Below are 19881 nucleotides of genomic sequence, written 5' to 3' on the forward strand. Positions count from 1 at the left end.
AAAATATTTATTAAGGGCTTTGCCTACAGAGGCACAACATAAATAGAGTAAGTCCAGCTGAAATGTGATCAGAGTTCACATTAAGCAGTTGGCAGGCTGCTGTGGAGGTGTCGGAAAAGCCACCCACAGGTTGCAGTTCCAACTTCTGGATCCGGGCAGCGGCACGGGCGAGGGGCTTGCTCCGAGAACCAGCGCTGTGCAACTGTCCTGCCACACTCACTCGGAGAAGACCGTGAGGCCGATGCAAAAGCGCAAGCAGAGCTTGCTTGAAGGTGGGGGGGAAAGCTGACGTTTTAATCCACTCCTTCAAATCCTTGAGCGTTCTCAACTGCCATAAGGAGCTTCTCTCGCAAATCTTCAAAAGATTCATAAAGAGGTAAGTCTAGGCGATTAAAGCTGAAATTTAGAAGGAAAAGAATCACTTAACCCATTGGAAAATACACATAATTTTAAAGAAAAAAAGGTTACACAATTTGGGGGCCTATATCTTCACCGCGTCCTTTGCGAACTCAACACATGTGCGTGTTCCCTGCAGGCAGCATCTGAGACCTGCCCTGCCTGTACCAAAGTGAGTTCTCAGAAATAACTCTGTGCCTCCTTCCTTTTCAGAGCGGAAAGTGGGAGTTTGTTAAGGACCCAGCAGAATGCTCCCCTCCGTATCTAGTTGACTGAAACCACTTCCTCTTTGTCATAAGGCTGGTCTCCTACGACTCAGCTAAGATGTTCTGAACTTATTGGACAGACTTGCCACCCTCTGGGGGAAAAGAAAGAGAAGAATAAACACCCAAAAGAAGGTCTTGAAAAGGTGCTGTAACACCTAACAGATAATTGAAAACAACTGAACAATTGTTTCTTGTGGTTTTTTTTTAAATAAAACTTTATTCCCTAGAATGATTATTTTTATGGAAGGATCACCGTTCTGTACTAATGTTCTAAAAGTTAGTTTTCCTATACAGCACAATTTAAGTTACCTTAAAAAAAGCTGTGTTCTTGATATGCAACAGAGAAAGACAAAGATTTGTACTGAATGCTTTCAACATTTGCAAATTCTATAAATTAGGATTAAAGTCAGCCAGTTTATGACCTCACATTTTTAGCTAATTGTCCAACAATTTATGGCTGTTATAGCCACAGAAAGCTGTGCTACATGGTTTGTTATGCCAGACTTTCTGTTGTTCATTATACTCACTTACAAGGGTGAGGAAAAAATAAAATCGGGGAAAATGAGAAAGGGAGAATGGTGGCGAGAGCAGCTGCGGCCTGCAGCGTGCTCCAGGTTGGTGAAGCAATAGCTGAGGTAGAACCGCAGCACCCAGAAGACAGCAAGCATCAGCCCTGAGTTGTACAAATGCTAGTCTTGCTTTTCTGACTCATGGGTATCCTCCAGTTTCTTAGTTTTCCAGAAGGAAGAGGCAATAAAGTTCAAAGATGCATAAAAGGAGGCAATGAACAGTATTAGCCTTACAAGGTGAGGCACCATTTTTCCTTCTAGTATATATGCCATGAAGTTCCTTTTATCAGTCTTCTCTTGGACAGTTTATTGACCATCCTATATTTTTCAAAGCCTTCAGACGGATAGAACAGAGGCTCTGTTTTAACATTAATAGAAAAATAACTGAAGCAGAAGCTGTAATTCCTCTTGCTGTTTTTTTCCTGTCTCAGTTTCGGCAGGAACCACACAAGTGCCCCTGCCACTACTCTGCAGTACCATCGAGGAGGCACTGGACTTCTGTGACTCTGTATCCTTACCTGTAATGTCTGCTTGTCATTTCTGGGGAAACTGGGGGGGTGGATTATAAAGTCTTCCTAAGGCACTGGAAAACTACTGAGTGTTTGTGCCGGAATGGCTGCAACCCGAACGGGCTCCGAGGACCACGTGTAAGATCCTGGGCCTCTGCTAGCAGGCACTGAGGACCCCACTCCCAAATCGTGAAGCGCGCAGCGTGCTTTCATGCTGTGCTCTGGCTGGGACCGTGCTGCAAGTACCCTGCAGGAGTGGATTCTTCCGTATTTGATACGGGGAAAAGTCTTCTAGAGGAAGCGATTCAAATTACTTCCATTGTGCCAGAGCGTCGGTTGAACTGGCCAGTGCGTAAAGCAATTTGCAGGTAACTACATAGCTTCAACTATGATTGTTAAGATTTGGTATACAGGGATAGTAAGTCCCTAGAATCTAGTATAAAATAGAGCAGGGGAAAAACTAGCTCTTCTCTAACACTTCTAACAAGCAAGCAATTACTAGAAGAGAAGTCCTGAGCTGAAAGGGTTGCTTGAAATACAATGGAATAGCATTAAAAAGTCTTTATCAGAAAGGCTATGACAGAAGGAGTCTATTTTGGGTTCATTTACCTGCATTTACTGCAGAACACCTACTTTATTAACACAGCCTTTTGTGTGCCCACGAGACAGCAAAACAAGCATCATTTAGAAGCCCTCGGAAGCAATGGCACAGTGCTGAAGTTGAGCCCTGCTGCCTCCTGGAATTTTGCATGTTATGCTCTACAGCTGGTAAACACTCACTGTTCTTTGCCTTTTAACTACATACCTACACACCCAGACCCAGGGGGTAGGTCTCAGAGTATCCCATTTTATGAAGAGCAGTATGATGCAGAGCTAAAATGTCAGAGAGGCACAGTCATCAGCTTCCCCCTTTCCTGGCAGAAAAGCTGTATATTTGATGCTTTTATGACTTACCATGTGTGAGCTCTGGGCAGTTTATCAGGACTTCCCCATTGCTCTATTGTAAACAGCTGAGGACCATTTGAACCTGGTTGAAAATGAGAATCATATGAAACATAAATTGCACCAGTTGAAAAATCTAGCCTACAAAACTCCCTTAATGAAAACTACCTTAGATCAAAGAGGAATGGGGTTATTTGTTTCCAAGTCTGGTTAGCTTGTTAAGTTTATCTAACCACCTTTGCATAGAGTATGTGTACTGCAGAAGAAGTAAGCTCAGACATGACACGAGTATTACTCCTCTCGACAGCTGAAGTTTTCCCTGTGGGAGCTCGGGGAGCATCTACGTAACACCCATGGTGTACAAAACTTTACTCCTCCTCCACGTGCCGCCCCAGTTCTCCAGTGCTCCTGGCATCCAGAGGGAGAATTCTTATTTGGGGGCCAGAGGGTTGGCTATGACTATGCTTCTGGCGGGCCCAGGTTTTCTCGTTGGCATTCAGAAGTGGTCTGTACAGCCCTTCTAGCGCTGAGCACAGTCTGGGGGCCGGTGGAAGGGAGCTCACCGTAAAGTTCAGCAAATCCATTCATAGGCACGCGTGACGTCCCAGTAACAAACTGCAGTAACCGAATCCGCTTTTCAGCATCCATCAGTAAAACAGCCTGTTGACAAACAGACACAGTCACTGTCTTTTCACTTTCACAGCTGTAGATGGTGCCATTAAAAAAACAAAAACTGGGTAAATGATCGGTATTAGACTCATAGAGATACTGCTCTGAAAGATGTGATGCAGGTCACATGCCAGGTGTTCTGGGATTTTCCTGCTGTCACTGGGCCACAGCAACAACAGACAGTGCTCTGGCAGCAGCTGGGAGCTACAGCTGGTACTCCCGTGTGAACTGCCTTGCCTTTTGTCGCATCAGGGACCGGTACCTGCCTGGAGGCGTGGGGCGCAACAGGGGCACTGCAACCCGTAACTGCCTGAGCTGGGGCGTGGAGACACGGAGATGACAGAAAAGCCTTGCAGCCAGGCAGAGGGACTGCAAAGCTTCATGGAAAATCAGCTCAGGGTCGTGCTACAGCTGGAGCTCAGAGTCAAGCTTCTGGATTGACACAAGTGCATAGCCATCATGTATCCCCACCGCAGTCATGAAAACTATTTAAGAAACCCAGAAACAAAGTTCGAGGTGCGTACACAAAGCTGTAAGATTCTGGTATTTTTAAGAAAAAAGACACTCCTTTGAAAAATCTATCGCTATTATGGGAAAAAGTATTCTACTTCAAGACACTTCAGATAAAACCAAAGATCCAACTTCACTTCTTGGGGTCTAACACAGGCTCTAACGAGCACCGCCCCTGTCATTTCCAGCATTTCTGATGCATTCTTCAGCAGTTTCCAAGAGGAAAAAAGATTTCATAACAGACTCCACAAAACAATACTGTAACTTTCACTTTTAGGAACAGAGAAGATAAACGTGGTAAAACAAACAGTATTACCTTCCAGAACCACTGGATAACAGGATGATTGGGGCAATACCCATTTTTGTAGATTGTATGTTGTCTCCAGTCATTAACATCAACATCGCCAAGGCCACACATCAGTAACTGCAGGGGGAAGGAAACAGTTCTGGGGTTAACTGAAGATGGAACTGTGTTATCCTGTACGCTTCAGCAGAAAAACAAGGTTATACTTTCCCTCTGTTGTCTGTGTGCTCCCTTTTAAACAGCTAAGCAGCGCACATATAAATGCCAACGGAAAGTGGAGCTTCTCTTCAGGAGAATTCTCAAAGAGTATTTCATTTTACTGGAGAAACACTATGAAATACTTACGTGTCGTGTGACAACATCGTTTATGGTATTCTGCTTAAAATATGACTGGTATAAGCATAATGGCATTAATTCAGTAAGCTACTTGCATGCTTCATATATGCAAATAACTCAACCACCTCACTGAATAATTAAACTTTTTTGTGCATTTATGTGACCAATAGATTTATGAATTAAGGAGAAAAATCTCATTTTCCACTGTAAGCAAAGCATCTTTATCTGCAAATTCACTTAGGACAAGTAAGTGAGGACTGACGAGCCTAGAGCACAACGCATCATTTTCTGATGAGCATTACTGATCCATTGTCTCTGGAGTTCAATTAAACAAACTCACCTCTAGTTCATTTTCATCAAAAATTTTTATCAGATCAATAGGAAGAAGTTCTGTGAATCCCTGAAAGAAAGCAAAGCAAAGTTATAATTGTCATACCACGTAAAATCAAGTTTTTATCTAACGGGATCTTTGGCGTCAGGGAACTTAAGTATATGGCAGAGGGTGAAGAAGGGTTTTGAAAATGAAATATTCATCAACAGTATATTTCATTTATTAATAAAAAAATCACTAAATTATTTCAAGCTCAAATAATTTAAACTTGAAAGAGAATTACCTCCTTCTTCTTGCAAGGGAAAGATTATATACTCTTTATATACCTGATATACAAGGTAAAACTCAAAGCATAAAACATAAGCATTCCAAAACTTATGCGGTTATGCAAAGCTCCCCACTCCCTCAACACAGACACTGGTGGGTAAGAAATCTGCATGCAAAAAAAGAAAAGGCAGCTAAAGAGCCTTACCTCCAAAAAGGCATTCATTTGTTTCTGAACTCTGTTTACAAACCTCCACTGGATGACCAGGCTGCAGCAGACACAAAAACCACAGAGGCACACTTGTTACGAGACTGCGAACTGTGTGATCAGTGCTTTTAGCAACCCTAAGAGTTTCAGTTTCTCATTTACAACTTCAGCCATCTCCCAACCACGCTCCGCTGGTTCAGGAAACTGAGAAGGTTTTATTAATTGCTCCAATTTATCTTGTGTGACTGACTGAATTGTTGAAAAAAATCCGTGACTGTGAACAAGTTACAGTATGAATATTTTCACTTTAGCATGCAACACAAACTCTACACATACACTTCCATGTTTCACAGCCATGACTTTTCTACATCACCAAGAATTTTTTAAGGTAACGCTGTCAGACGACACAACATTAACCTTTCTGTTCCTACGGAGATTAGCTCAAGGATGAACATAGCAAAAAGGCTTGCCTGCGGATTGAAACAGCCTACAAGTTCATTACTATGCTTCATTTCCGTCCGGATGAGGCTATAATCCAGACTCCGGAGGGTGTATTTACTGTTAGTGTTGGCTACCTAAGTGCCCAGACGTTCTACTCTTCCAGAGCTCTCAGTAATTAACAATTCCCAACGAAGCCTACAAAATTTGAGGCTAGATGTACTTACATGTAACAGCCTGCCTATAAATAAATAAGTAAGTGAATAAAACCTGCAATATCAAAGAAAAGGCTTGTAGCACAACTGCCTCACAGGTTCTAGTCGAATGTTTCAGAAATCCAATGCTTTCCTGCTAAAAACGTGCTTCAGCATGCTAATTTGCATGAATACAGCAATTATGTTTCCTCCCCTTTGAAGAGGCGCTAATTAAAAATGCCACCAAGTACAGTTGAATTTATTATTTTACATTCTGATAAGCAGAGAAACCGAGGAAGCTTAAAATTAAATCTAAACAGCACGTTTAGATTTAGATTTGGCCAATTTCTGATAGCAACACCGGCACGGAAATTGCGGAGCGGGTCTGCGCAACTAGCGGAGAAGGGCAGCGGGCCGACGGCCGCGCTGCGGCACGCCTTCCGGCTGCCTGTAGCCCGGGCGCCTGGGGCCCGACTTTGGAGACGTACGGCTCCCGCGTGGGGGCTGCAGTTAATCTTTGTTCTGTTTTTGTTATGCGAACTGAATTTTCAAAGGCGGCGTTACAGCACGGCTACGGTTCATTTGATGGTTACTAGAAAATTCCTAGTGCGATTTCCTCATAATGTTTAAAGAAATAGCTGCTAATTAAAAATCACTGTTATTTAGTCAGTTTAACTATTTTCCTTCATTTCTGCAATAAATATTACATAATAAAATAATGCAAACAAAGCACCAGATTTTCTATTTGACAACAATTCGTCGTTATCTACATGATACCCCATAAGCACTACCTATGCATGAGAATGCATCATTTGGATGTTACTCTAAGACACAGAGGGAAAAATAAAATTAAAGTTTTAAACACCTGCAGTTTGGTGCTTGGTTGGTTTTTGTTGTTTTTTTTTTTTTAAAAGTATAACAACTGGAATAGTTCAATCATAATGGAATTCTGGGGAAAAATACATAAAAGATTTTGGGTTGCATTAATCATTTCCAAATGAGAGCATACAAATGACAGCACCCAAGTATTGACTCTAAAGTTATAAAAATACTGAGAGTAGCCATGAAAGAACTATCTAGATGTAAACCTAACAGTTCTGAATTTTCAAAGAGCTTTTCTACACTGTATCAAGATGATGGAGAGAAAAAAAAGTTTGTGACGTCTAGTATTTTGCATCTGAAAAAGACATACCTGAAAAATTTAAGTGCTGGTAGCGCAAGTAGATTACACACAAAGTAATGAAAAAAAAAATCATAAAAGCAGAAATTTCTTACTGTTCCACCATTACAGCCGGATCACTGTAACACAGCATTGCAAATGAGATTAACAAACAAGTACAAAGTTCTTCTCTCGGAGGAATGCTTAAACGTTTACAGAGTTCCTGGGTTCTGCCCTGAATGAAGACCACAACAGCAAGCAAATACGGACTCGATAAATGATACAGACATCCTATTCTCATCCTTTTTTCTCGCCAGTTTAGCGCTCAGATCTGCAGTCATTCTTGACTTGTATTCTGCGACCTAGCAGTTATCAGGAAAACCTCTAAACCCTAGGGTGGAAGACCATGCTCCTGTGCAGATCTCCAAAACAGAGCTGGTTACGCCAGGCACGTAGGCAACAGACAGGAGCAGGCACAAAACTCGGCAAAATTCCTCTCTCTACTTTAACTCGGTAAGTATTGCATCCAAGAGGTGCCATTTCTTTTCACAGAGTAATGCAGGTGTGGATCTCTGTCATTCAGAGCAATCCCATCCCTTCTTGAATGTTCCTCATGCCTACCCATCACGAAAACAGTGTCCTGTTATGTCATATTACTAATCAGACTCCCCTGATTAGTGTAATCCATAGAACAGTAAAGGCTGAAAATGAAACTTTCTAAAGATAAGGGTATAAATAATGTTAATGGTAAGATTTTCTTTTAAAAGGATCTCTGGCAATCTATTGTGGTCCAAACTATGGTAATTGCAGTAGGGTAAATTCTACGACAACTGTGCTTTCTTACACTCAGGAAAAATTCCATGAACGTATACATACTCGATGTATTCCCTTTTGTTTTCATTCGTTACCATGATTTCTGACCCATTTGGCTTCAGGTCGACTTGATATGTCTGTATTTCAAAAGAAAAAAAACAAAACAAAACAGAACACAACAGGACGTTATTTCAGGAGACATTTCTCACAAAATTCACTTGGCTTCAGCAGCATTTCACAAGTAGCATCAGAAAATTATTATGCTGTAATAGCTAAGGAGACATCAAAGCATTCCACATTTAACGATGGCATCATTAGGAACAAATTATTATATGATCACTTAAAAGACTGAATTCTTGATCATACTCATTAGCAAGTGAGCAAACCATTCCAAAGCAAACTTCTAGTCCTGAACGGCAGGTTCAGTTGGGTAAAGAAAACACAGATTCCATTTTAGTATGGGTAGAAAAATGCCTTCTAATTTTTAAAAATGCTTGAAACAAAATGATTACTCAAAATCCACAGAGAAGCTGTTTCATAAAAAGGCCAAAAAAGTCAAGTAGAAAAACAGATTACAGAAATGGTTAAGCACAAATTTGCTAAGGATGGTGTCACCATGGAGCGTAAGATTGAAACAACCAAATTCATTACAGTTCACAAGAAACTAGAACAAGTCCAAATAATCACAGAATCATTAAGGTTGGAAAAGACCTTTAAGATCATCAAGTCCAACCACCAACCCAACACCACCATGCCCACTAAACCATGTCCCGAAGTGCCATGTCTACACATTTTTTGAACACCTCCAGTGATGGTGACTCCACCACCTCCCTGGGCAGCCTGTGCCAATGCCTGACCACTCTCTCCGTAAAGAAATTTCTCCTAAAGTAAAGAAATTTTTCCTAAACGTCTTTTAAAATATATTTACATGTCACATATATAATGTATATATATAATGTATTTATTTTTTGAAGAAAGTGATTTATCACTTTTATGTAGTAGGAATTTACAAAATTAATGCTGGCTAGGTACCATGAAAGCTAAAAGTAAACAACGTTGCTACCAAACCGTACGCTCCAGAGATGCAGCTATGAGGAAGTGTTTTTCTGACTGCAGATCTGGGTGTTTACATACAGCATAGGCACAAGACTGGGTTCGCTTCTTGCAAAGCGTATGGGCTCGGGTAGGAGAGAAGTGAAGTCAAGAACTTTGTTGCTTGTAAGTTGTCGCTCTGTTCCAGTCAACTTGTCCCATCACTTCAAAAGCACGGTCCCAGTGGAAGCGACCGAGACGTGACTGAACAGCCACGTTCAACCAAGCCTTTTTTTAAAGCTGTTACTAATCTTTAATAATCAAATCAGATGTTGTGGTTGCGTAACGGAAAGACAGTAAATTCATTAGCTTATAAATGGAGCTGTGAAAGGAGGAGGCTGAAAGCTCTTTTCAGGACTTGATTAACACTGAATACTTCAACAAGGAGAAAGACAGTACAATAGCTCTATTTGAATAAATATACCTATTACTGTAGAGAAAAAAAATAGAAAAAAATACCTACTGTGTATTTCTTACTGACTTGTGAGAACTACTGAAACCTCTGAAAGACTAGTTCATTTGTTCTGTAAAGAGCAGAGAAGACAGTCCAGAGCTAACAAGGAAAAGGTTCGCTGTCAAAGTTAAACAGGATGAAGCTACGAAGACCCCAGACACAGGTCTGGCACAAACAGAAGACTTCTTGGTGCTTGTTTCTTCCTGCCCACCAGAAGACTGTTTTTAAGAAATGAGAAATAGTATTCCAGAAGCATTAAGAACAGAGGAGAACCACAGACCTCTCCCTTCTCTGCTTTCTGAAGCAAGCTCTCGATCCGTTACGCGTTGAAAATACCTACTGTGTATTTCTTACTGACTCGTGAGAACTACTGAAACCATATTTTTGGTTATTAAGTAAGGAAGGGTAATAAGAAGATAAGATTTATTAGAGGTTTCTTGCTTTTCTCCAACTCCAGAAAAGGTTTTGGTGATAAATGAAGTATAAATAAATATAGAAGCTTCTAGCAATGCAAACATCTCCCTCTTGCATACACAATGTCCTTGTGGAAGCAGTATCGTCTCCTACTCAGGTTCCCAAGGGCACTTTTATAAAGTTTCAGTAGTTGGGCAGCAGATGAGGCAAAACAAGTGCCAATGGTGAGTCCAGGTCCCTCGACTTCTAGTAGTCCCCAGAGTGCTGGCAATGGCCAGAGGTACATGCAGAAAAAGCCAATACAGTCAGTATCTGCCATAACTTCTGAACTGCTGGAAAGCACCCTGTATGCATTTGGACTGATATGAGGTTTCAACCTCTGGCCAGGTAAATTCCTCCTCACTATAGCATATCCCGTCCTTGTATTACTGAGCTTATTCAGGCTTTTCTTTGATAAAATTTGTCATGCCAATTTTGTATCTCACCAGCACTATAATGGAAACAATATTATTTTCTTCTGGAATCAGATGCATGTACTGTAAATTAAACAAAAATCAATCTTGCTAGCAGTGCCAGAATTAGCTATTTGAGGTACTAAAGAGTTAGGAGAAGAGCAGAAAGTATCTCCAAGTAAGTTCATTTATGCTTATTACCAACAAACGACCCAGTGCATTACAAAAACTTTTCATCCTGTGGCTTTAATATTCTCCCTAATTCTCCACGTAACCGATAACCTTACGTTGCTTCAGGAAAAAAGTAATAAGCGCTGAGAGGTGGATCAGAAGGTTCTTGACAGTGCACTGTGTGCATATGTTTTGAAATTTTGAGGTCAGCTTTTAAAAAAAGCACTGTGGTCCACAATACTAGGGGTACTTGGAGCCAAGATATCTAGGTCTAAGAATTAAACAAAGTGGAGACCCTAAAAAAGGTCATAAAAGCCTACAAGCAAATTAATTTAAGAGACACAGGTAGGTATTACTAAGTCCCAATACTGTACAAAACCAGTATGTTTTAGTCACTACATGTGTGCATGCATTACAAAATGGTTCAGCTCTGTAGCTTGTAAATAAATAAAAAAAAAACCCCAATCATGGTAGGCAGGTAAGTTCCAAGCTCATATAAACAAACTCATGGTTTATTTGCCTTTAGGTCCTCAAATTAAATTTAACACATATACTTATGCACAAGACCTTTATCTGCACCGTATTTCCATCCGGAAGCTGATACAGATCTCTGAAGTTTGTTTTAATAGGATTCTCTGTAAAGACCGACTGTAAATCCAAGACAAACTGTACCATAAACTGTTGTTATAGCTTCTGCTGATAAAATGAGTTACAACTGTGGCTGATGAGTTACATTCCCACCGACTCCCTTCTCAATTGTTAAACATTTTTTCATTTGTAACGGAGAAAGTTATCCACAGATTGTGAACCTTTTTAAAACAGGCGCACTTCCTTTCCTTGTATCATCTGCCTGCATTATATAGAAGATGCCACAAACAAAGCACTTCTTCACTGATTATAATTCTACCACTACTTACTTTGTCCTTTGAGAACATCTTTAACCTCTAAAGCCCCAGAGTATTTTCTAAGATGGACTGTGTAAGACCTTTATTACTCCTCATTGCAAGTATTTTACCCAGCTTCAAGTACTGCTTTTCACAAAGATGTCACATTGCTCACTGACACAACATAATTTCCTTCTTCGGCATCCCCAGTCTTAGACGGTTCAGGAGGAGAGAGGTTAATATTCATAGTCTGCCTATACTGATCACTAACATTCAACAGTCCTGATCAAGTTCACAACCATGAGATACTGCTCAGTCCTTAATTACTTTTTGCAAATAACCAGTAATAAGATGAAAATAAGGACTTTTGGGATAATCTTTACATACCTGTCCAAAGTTTTCTTCATCTATGCAAAACATGAGATCCAACTCTGTAGGGTCATTTTCCAGGATCCACTTCAAAGAGTTGTAGTATTCGCTATCCTACAGCGGATTATAATTAAAAAAAGTTTGAAAATGTGAACATTAAACATATAGTTTAACTTTAAATCAAACAAATAAAAACATCTAAAGCTAGAACTCCAAAGGGACTGGAAAGATGAGAACTCATTTATTTGCACAGCTACTGTAAGGCAGGGTAAGATGGATTACTTTATTCATATGTATTTTTCTTAAATGTTGCATTTTTAGATTCATGTAACTTTTCTCAATTGACTTGTAATTGCATTATTATACAACACAATAAAGTCACTCTACATATCTATTAGCTAAATATGCATATAGCACTGTGAAATAATTGGTTAGAAAATGTCTTCTTGATAAAACTGTCCACTCTTTTCAACACAGTTTATGTACCACTTCATTACATCAATAATATATTATACAATAACTGATTGCATTGTTACTATTAAAGCCTTGAAGTTTGCTGAAAAAAGGACCCCTCTAATTTCCTAGAAGGGTTGTACCTTCATCATGTATTGGGTTCATAATTAAAGACTGACCCAAGGAAAAAAAGGGGGGAAAAAAAAGTATGTGTAGCTATCATTAAATATTTCCAAGCAAGAGAGCCAAAAAAATTAATTTCAAAATAAAGTTAAACCATTATTTACTCATGTATGCTTCCAGAGAAGAATGACCTGCCAAAATTTGGTGACTATGACATAGTGGGAGCTGGGGGGGGAGATTAAGCAGTTGAACCAGTGTTTATGTCAGTAACTGAAAATCTGTAAAACTCTAAACCACCAAAATATTAAACTGCCTTTTATTCTTACACCGAGTAGACTTTTGACAAGAACAAGGACAGCTGTTGCAGAGCTAAGAATAAGAGAAAAAGGTCTCCCAACTACCTGTAGGAATACAAGAGCCTGAACTTCCTTTTAAGGTCCTTCTAGATTAGGTATCTCATGAGCTTGGTTTTAAGCTTGTACTAGAGCTCAAACCAGCTCATCTCCTGTAATTTTGCCTCTGTGCTGGGCTTGTAAGTCAACTGACTTTGCTGTTGAAGACAGTCTTAGGGAAGTGCCGGATGTGAGAGGCCAGGCTCACAACCAACTCCTGTGCCACAGAGGCAGTCCGGAGCAGTCTTACCCAGATAAACTGTATAATGGGTAACAGAGTAAGATGTTAGAAAGGGGAAACAGCTCCAAGGTGCTCCGAAGTCCATGGCAGTGAAAAAACTGGACAGACCTCAAAAGGTTAGAAAGACAAAAACAAGCATCATCCTGCTAACTTAATGGAAACCATTTCTATTTAGCCATTGTACATATCTGAAATGTACTGTGTTTCAATACTGGTACGCTACGCATCTAGATTGGGCATCGGCAGGATCCCATTTACTGTTGTCCTTCGTCTTACAATACAAAGTTAGAGATTACTAACTTGTAAAACAATTCGTTTTTCTCCCAGGGAGTGACAAACACAGAAGTACTTGATTGCAAATTAATGTTGAAGGTGTGAAAGTAAAGGAAGTGCAGGGAACAAATCCAAAATGGATGCAAGGGCGTAAGTCGTGCTGCATTCATTAAGTATATTTTGGAGAAAACTGTGTATCATTTGGCAACCCTTTCGCCTTCCAGCACCGCGGGCAACTTCCCATGTCACCGAGTCAGAACTAAGCCCTTGTATCCCCCTCTTCCTGCTCTGCAGTGTGACACGGAAGCCGTAGGGCCTGGTGGCGGTGCGCCTTGTAACAGGGAGAAAGCTGACCCAGTGGAAAATCTGAAAGTATAATCACACATCTTGCGTTGCCTGTCTTACTGCCCTACCCATGTCGCTTCTCCCTTGTCCCTCTCACCGCTGTTAGTGCGCTGGTACTGAAACAGCTGTCCAGGGAGACTGCTTTGTTATAAAAGTACATACATATTTCTTTCTAAAGTTGTTGCAGCTGTGACCTTGTGTCTTCCACCTTGCAGTTTACTGGAATTGTTAGCTCTTATAAATTTCCCAAGAGGAAAAAAATCACATAATTGCTAATGCCATACGGTTTAAATGTTATCTTACCACTGACTCCATGTCTTTCAGAGTTATTGGTTTCCCCAGCATCATCTTGTAAAAAGGTCTGATGAAGAAGCCTACAAGAGAGGGAAGAGTGTTATCTCCACTGTTCTGCATTTTCACCTTACATAAGATACGACTGCTCAAGGATAATATGCCATGGTATTTCCTAGTGATATTTCCAGCAAGAAAGAAACCTCCTGAAAGTAACAGTGCTCAAGCAACTGCTCCAGTTAACACAGAAGGCTCATTTTTTATTTAGGCACAGAAAGTCCAACCTTTTAATTATAAGAATTACGCCATTATCATAGAATCATAGAGTGGTTTGGGTTGGAAGGGACCTTACAGATCACCTAGTTCGACCCACCCCACCATGGGCAGGGACAAGTTCCACTAGACCAGGCTGCTCAGAGCCCCGTCCAACCTGGCCCTGAACACTGCCAGGGATGGGGCATCCACAGCCTCTCCGGGCAACCTGTGCCAGTGCCACCACCTTCACAGTGACGAAGGGTGGCATACCATACGCCATTAAACACCATAACATTAATGGTAGAGACACGGAGAAGAGGGGGAACTGAGCTCAAGGGGAGTCTTCTCTCAAAAGAGACACTAGAAAAACAGGACGGTGAGCTTCCTCTTCTAGTGTGCTGCACAATTGCTAAATAAAATATACTCGGTTTATAATGTTTGCTTGCTTGCTTATTGTGGGATTTCAAAATTTGGCAGAAAAAATATTTTCTTATTAAGTCATCCAGCAATAATTTAGCAGATCAAAATATACTGCAGCTGACACCCACACAACTGCTCTGGCTGCAGGTTTGCATGGAAATGGCTGATATAAATTTAGTGATTTTCCCTTAGGGATAGTGATTACCTAGCAATGCTGATTCTGTGGTTTTAACACAGGTGGAGAAAAAAGGCAGAACTTTATATGAAACGTATTGTTGAGTAAGACACTATAATTTTTGAGTCACCATTCACAGGAGGATTGCAATTTCCAACAGTTCCGAGTTCCACTACTTTCTCTCAGACTTTGTCTCCTGAAATGCTACACTCTAAAGCATATGAATTATTGAAGTGATTTATTTAATTTAATAAAAATCCAGTAACATTAGCATAGCCATACAGTGTAATGACTCACCATCCAATAGCTTCCCATGATATACTGCCAGACCAGCAACCCGACCAATAAATGTGAAATACGATAGATGATCTTCGTTACAAAGACCTGAATTAGGATTAATCTGAAGTGTATAGTTGTCCCTTTTTTGGGGAAAGAAAAAAGATATCTAAATAACCAAGTCTTTAAATAACCAGATATTCAGATATGTTAATAAATAATTTGAACCTAGGGCCATTTCCTGTTCAATTTTGTAATCATGTAATTTATCCCTGTGCTCCTTAACAGAAGCACCTGACAGTCTGTGGGTAGGCTGACCTAATCAAAACTGTCCTGCTACGAGCAGAGTGATTATTGGACAAAGGTAAATAAAACTCCTGCTTATGGGGTAACAGCACTCCACCTGTGGCAAGTGCAAGAGGGCTGTGCTAACCTCTTCAAAGGATAAAAGCCTGGCACCACTGAAAACAGTAAAATTTTGCCATCAGCTTCAGGGGAATAAGAATTTCAGTGAAACTGTCCCGTCTGCCAGGCTTGATTATTCACTCTTTTCAGCCAAATTTCAGGGCTTAGAATTTCAGGTTTCTCTGTTGCAGTAGTTGCTTTTAGTTCTTGAAATATCTGAAGGTACTGAAGAGGAATTAAGTATAGGCCCATGGTCAAACTTCTTAGGATAAAGAACGTTTTCTTACTAGCATCTCAAACCACACATACTAGAGAACATCCCTGAAATATGCTTAACCCCCAGGATACTGGAAAAAGCTGTCAAAGGACTCAGATCTTTTAACTGGGTAATGAAGCATTAAGACCCATGTGAGAGTGTGTGTCACAATAAGACATTAGTGTAAAAGCAGTAGTTTTAATTTGCAGTATATTCTTAATCTGTGAAGAAAGATACGGGGTTTTAAAGTAGATTCTTTTCTTATTTCTTAAAATAACTAGTTAGATTTCTGAACCTAAAACATAATAACATTATATTTAAAATATCCACAGCGACCTACATCCTGTAAGTGGAAATATTTCAAAACAAATGTTTATCCAGCGAACTCTATTAACAACACACAGGCATTCTGTGCTACTGTTGTTTCCCTCCAACAGCAGGGACTGTCTCTGACACTCAGAACGTGCCTTTTCCGAGACCCAAATGTGAGAAAACTCTCATCGTGCAGTCTCTGTTCATCTACTTTACACTCTATTCAACACTTATTAGAGAAAGGAGTGAGCTTTATACTGACATAAAAACATCCAATCTACTGCTGCAATTAAGAAATCCATCCTCACTAAGCTAAGCACACAACGTGGAATTGCATACAGCACAGTAAAACAAACATACCTTAAGCAAGAGATCTGCGCTCTCATTTACACTAATGGATTTCTCAAAGATTTTAAAATTGGACAAAAGTGTAACTACTGAAACGTAAACGAGAAGCTATTTTATGAGCTATTTATAAAGGAGCACTACAATTCTGGATGGCAGGTGTTTTACAATGTAATGGGAGGGCATAGAAAGAGTCTTGTCTGACATCCCTCCTTTCACTATTACTAGCCTCAAAAATCGCAGTTTTGCTGCAAGCAAGGCAACACTGAATATTGTCTTAATAATGAAAATTTTTATGGTATTTCAATGAAAATTTGAAAGGTTCTCTGAAAAGCAAGTAAGAAATGATAGTACAGAAGCGAGATTTGACCGATAAGAGTACACACTGATGCACCAGGAAGGACGATCTAACTGCATTCCAGCGTAACCTTGCCTCTTATGCAAAATCTAACGCGTACGCCTTATGAATGGAAATATTTTCATGCACACTTACGTTGCTGAATATTCAAAGAGACCATAATAAGGGTTAAACATCTCCTTGGACAAGAGAAAAAACCATTCTCTGGCCACACCTCCATAGTCAAGTCCTTTTTCTGACTCAAATTCAATCCAGAGCCTGGCTTTTAGTACATCAGGTCTCTTCACAGACATGATTCTTCTGTAGGACTCCTCAAAAATATTATTTCTGTGTAGCTTCATCTCAAATCTGTTGGGTATATCAGCCTGTGTGAAAGGAGATTATATTATACTTGTCAGTCTCAATATATAAGTCTTCACGCAAATTACCGACCAGTGGTAACAACAAGGTGACACGTTAGACATCTGATGTATAAAGTTCCCCTCATTTTTTTTTTTCCCAGTGCTCTCTCAGTCTGCAGGTTGATAGCATATGGTGAACTACGTAAGCTCCAGTATAGTGGTTCAGAGATTTCTACGATATTTGACAAAACAATGAAAACAGCAAGAAAAGTAACAAACAAAAAGGTAAGAAAATGATTGCTATTACTAGGCTCTATTTTAAGGGCATTTTAGCTTAAAATGGTAACAAATGCATAAGCTTTATGCAACTGCTTTACTCACATATCTGTAAAGGCCAGAAGAGTTTCACAACAAGAACACCTACAGTACCATACACAAAACAGAACTGAATTGCAAAGGTGTAAATCAAAGAGGATTGGGCTGTCAAAATGTTTTAGAAGTTCTGTCTAAATAGGAGGGAGCTAACACCCATTATGATTTAGGGAGCTAAATTCAAAAGAGACAGAAGAGAACAGAGTCAGGAATTTGTAGAAAGAAGACTGGATGACCAGATAATCATGACCATTACAGCCACATATAGTTTTCCTGATAAAACTGACTTCAAACAACTGCTTCAGAAGGTTTGCTTTCTCCTGACAACTGAAGTACTTATTGTGTGCAATCACTGGTCAAACTCGAGGTGAAAATTCAAAGAGCTAACAATAAACAGGTAAAGACATTGGCAAGTCCCTCTTCAAATGACAGCTGCTGTTGCCAAGGCTGATTACTGTTAATTATGAGTCAATAGCACATGCAAGCTAATACTGACTGCTCTCTTACATTAAAAATGTTACTGAAAAAACTTTTTTTCACAGAACAAGAACACTAGACGCTTGTGCCAGATCCAGCACAACTGTGGGCTCTGCTCTACCACCTTGCTCCAGCTCTGCCCTTCAAAGTCCACTGTTCAAGATGAAGGAGAAGTATTAATCCTCAAGCCTACTTTCAACCTAAAGGCTTGTAAACGAACATACCAATTAGTCTCAGTTGCAATGGGAAATAGTGAATCATTGCTACTTCCTTGCTGCCTCATCACTTTGATTTGCATTCATACAGAAAAATGTGAGTCTTAAAGATTTGTAAATGTTTTTGTTGAGAAATCAATCAAATTCAAACTTTTCTTCATTTTTTTGGTTCCTACTTCGGCCCTTTAGGAGTAGCACAATCGGGAAAAACCAGCAAGTGTGTTATAGCAAGATACACCACCATTCTGCATCTATGCTTGGGACAGTCTGTTGTTTCTCCCAGACGTAGCGTAATTGATTCCAACACACAGCAGCACGTTTCTACTCACTGGTTTCTTCAACTTCTTCCGGAAATAGTCATATTTCTGTTTGAACTCCCTGGAATACGGAACTGCCTATCAGAGAGAGAATCACAAACACAGATTATTCCAGCTATTAGCAGTTTGATGTTGCAACATTACTTAAACAAAAAAGAAATTTAAAGACATGCTATCTACATATGTATGCCATAGGTTCATCTAATATAACCCACCATGCATGAAGTACAACAGCCAAAATTTTCCCATTTCTTAGTGTGTAATCTGAGTTAAAAGGTATGAAAACTTTAGCTGAAAAAATGGGTTGACTTACCCTCATTTTTTTCTTCTTTTAGGAACAGAAAAGAGCAAAACCAAATTTTAATATGTACCCAAAAAAAAAGAATGTATTGCTGCCATCCATGTGTCTCATTAGGAAATAACGAGCATGCCGTATGATACTGAATTTTAAAAATGGCTAGTGTTACCACAAAATATGGATTTGCACAGCTGAAAGTGCCAAGCATTGTTAGGTGCTACTCAGAAGACACAAAAATTCAAGTAAGTTTGAAAATGAACCTAAGAATAAGTTAAGGAGCTCCAGTAAAGCTATGACACTAGCAACGAACACTACTTGCCCTCCAAAAAGTGCAGGACACAATGTATACCTACACAGAAGAGTTAACTAGGCAGGGCAATGTCCATGGCTAGAAATCCTCTTTTCAGCCCCATGGGAATGCATCTGATTCTTAAGAGATACCAAACTATCATCAAAGCATATCAAAACTATTTTGTAAATTACTTATAATGAAAATATACACCTTCATAATGTCTTTAATCCAGAATCTGAAAGAATTTTGTAAACAAATTGACATTCCTGTGAACCAAGTACAAGTCGCTGTCTAATATGTATCTGAATACTCACTCAATGCAGCTGCCTATGAGTTAGACCACATTTTTAAGTAACATCAGCATAACAGAACAATTTTAGAAGTTTTTAAAAAAAAAGGCACCCTGAAGGTTGGTAGAATTACATTAATCAGCAGAGCCGGGAATTGGTGTAAACACCCCTTAACAAATGACACAAGTCTCTGAAATATTTCTGTGGATTTCCAGATACTTGAAAGCCTCTCGGGATGATTCCCTGTCCTGCTAACATACCGTACGGGTAAGCAAGGACCTGACACTAAGCTAGAAGATTGCCACGTTGGATGTTAACCCATAGGCCACCCGCTGACCATCAGTAAGATGACGGAGTCAGTAGATGACTGCGTTCTTTTCTGCTACCTACTTGTCGTCATCACGCTCCTTTGCTTTTGCACCAGATGGGAAATGCATACAAGCGTCCAAAAAGGCCAAGCCTTTTAAGGCACCAAGTAGTACCAGACACAAATGCACTGAAGTGCGTCAGCCCTCAAGCAGCAGTACAGGTAAGAGCCTCCCGACTGCCAGTCCTATGACTGCAACCGACAGTATTCAGCCTTCAGACGAAATGGCTGTAAAACAAAGTCGTGGA

General features: G+C 40.0%; 1 protein-coding gene across 4 annotated transcripts in view; it reads right to left on the minus strand.

Moving 5' to 3' along the window:
* Positions 1-293: 293 nt before the first annotated feature.
* The window catches only part of LOC309415189 (E3 ubiquitin-protein ligase NEDD4-like), a gene marked incomplete at both ends in the record, with an annotated part of 211240 nt that continues 191652 nt past the window's right edge, over positions 294-19881 (minus strand). For all 4 annotated transcript variants that reach the window (XM_082012636.1, XM_082012635.1, XM_082012634.1 and 1 more), the window contains 12 exons: positions 294-396; positions 2695-2767; positions 3246-3342; positions 4178-4285; positions 4842-4901; positions 5305-5365; positions 7972-8045; positions 11763-11858; positions 13875-13945; positions 15010-15131; positions 16800-17029; positions 18399-18464. In XM_082012636.1, the coding sequence (XP_081868762.1) occupies positions 294-396; positions 2695-2767; positions 3246-3342; positions 4178-4285; positions 4842-4901; positions 5305-5365; positions 7972-8045; positions 11763-11858; positions 13875-13945; positions 15010-15131; positions 16800-17029; positions 18399-18464 (1161 nt within the window). The remainder of the gene's footprint in view (positions 397-2694; positions 2768-3245; positions 3343-4177; positions 4286-4841; positions 4902-5304; positions 5366-7971; positions 8046-11762; positions 11859-13874; positions 13946-15009; positions 15132-16799; positions 17030-18398; positions 18465-19881) is intronic.

This window comes from Phaethon aethereus, assembly GCF_964289735.1.
Source record: "Phaethon aethereus genome assembly, chromosome: W".
NCBI lineage: Eukaryota > Metazoa > Chordata > Aves > Phaethontiformes > Phaethontidae > Phaethon > Phaethon aethereus.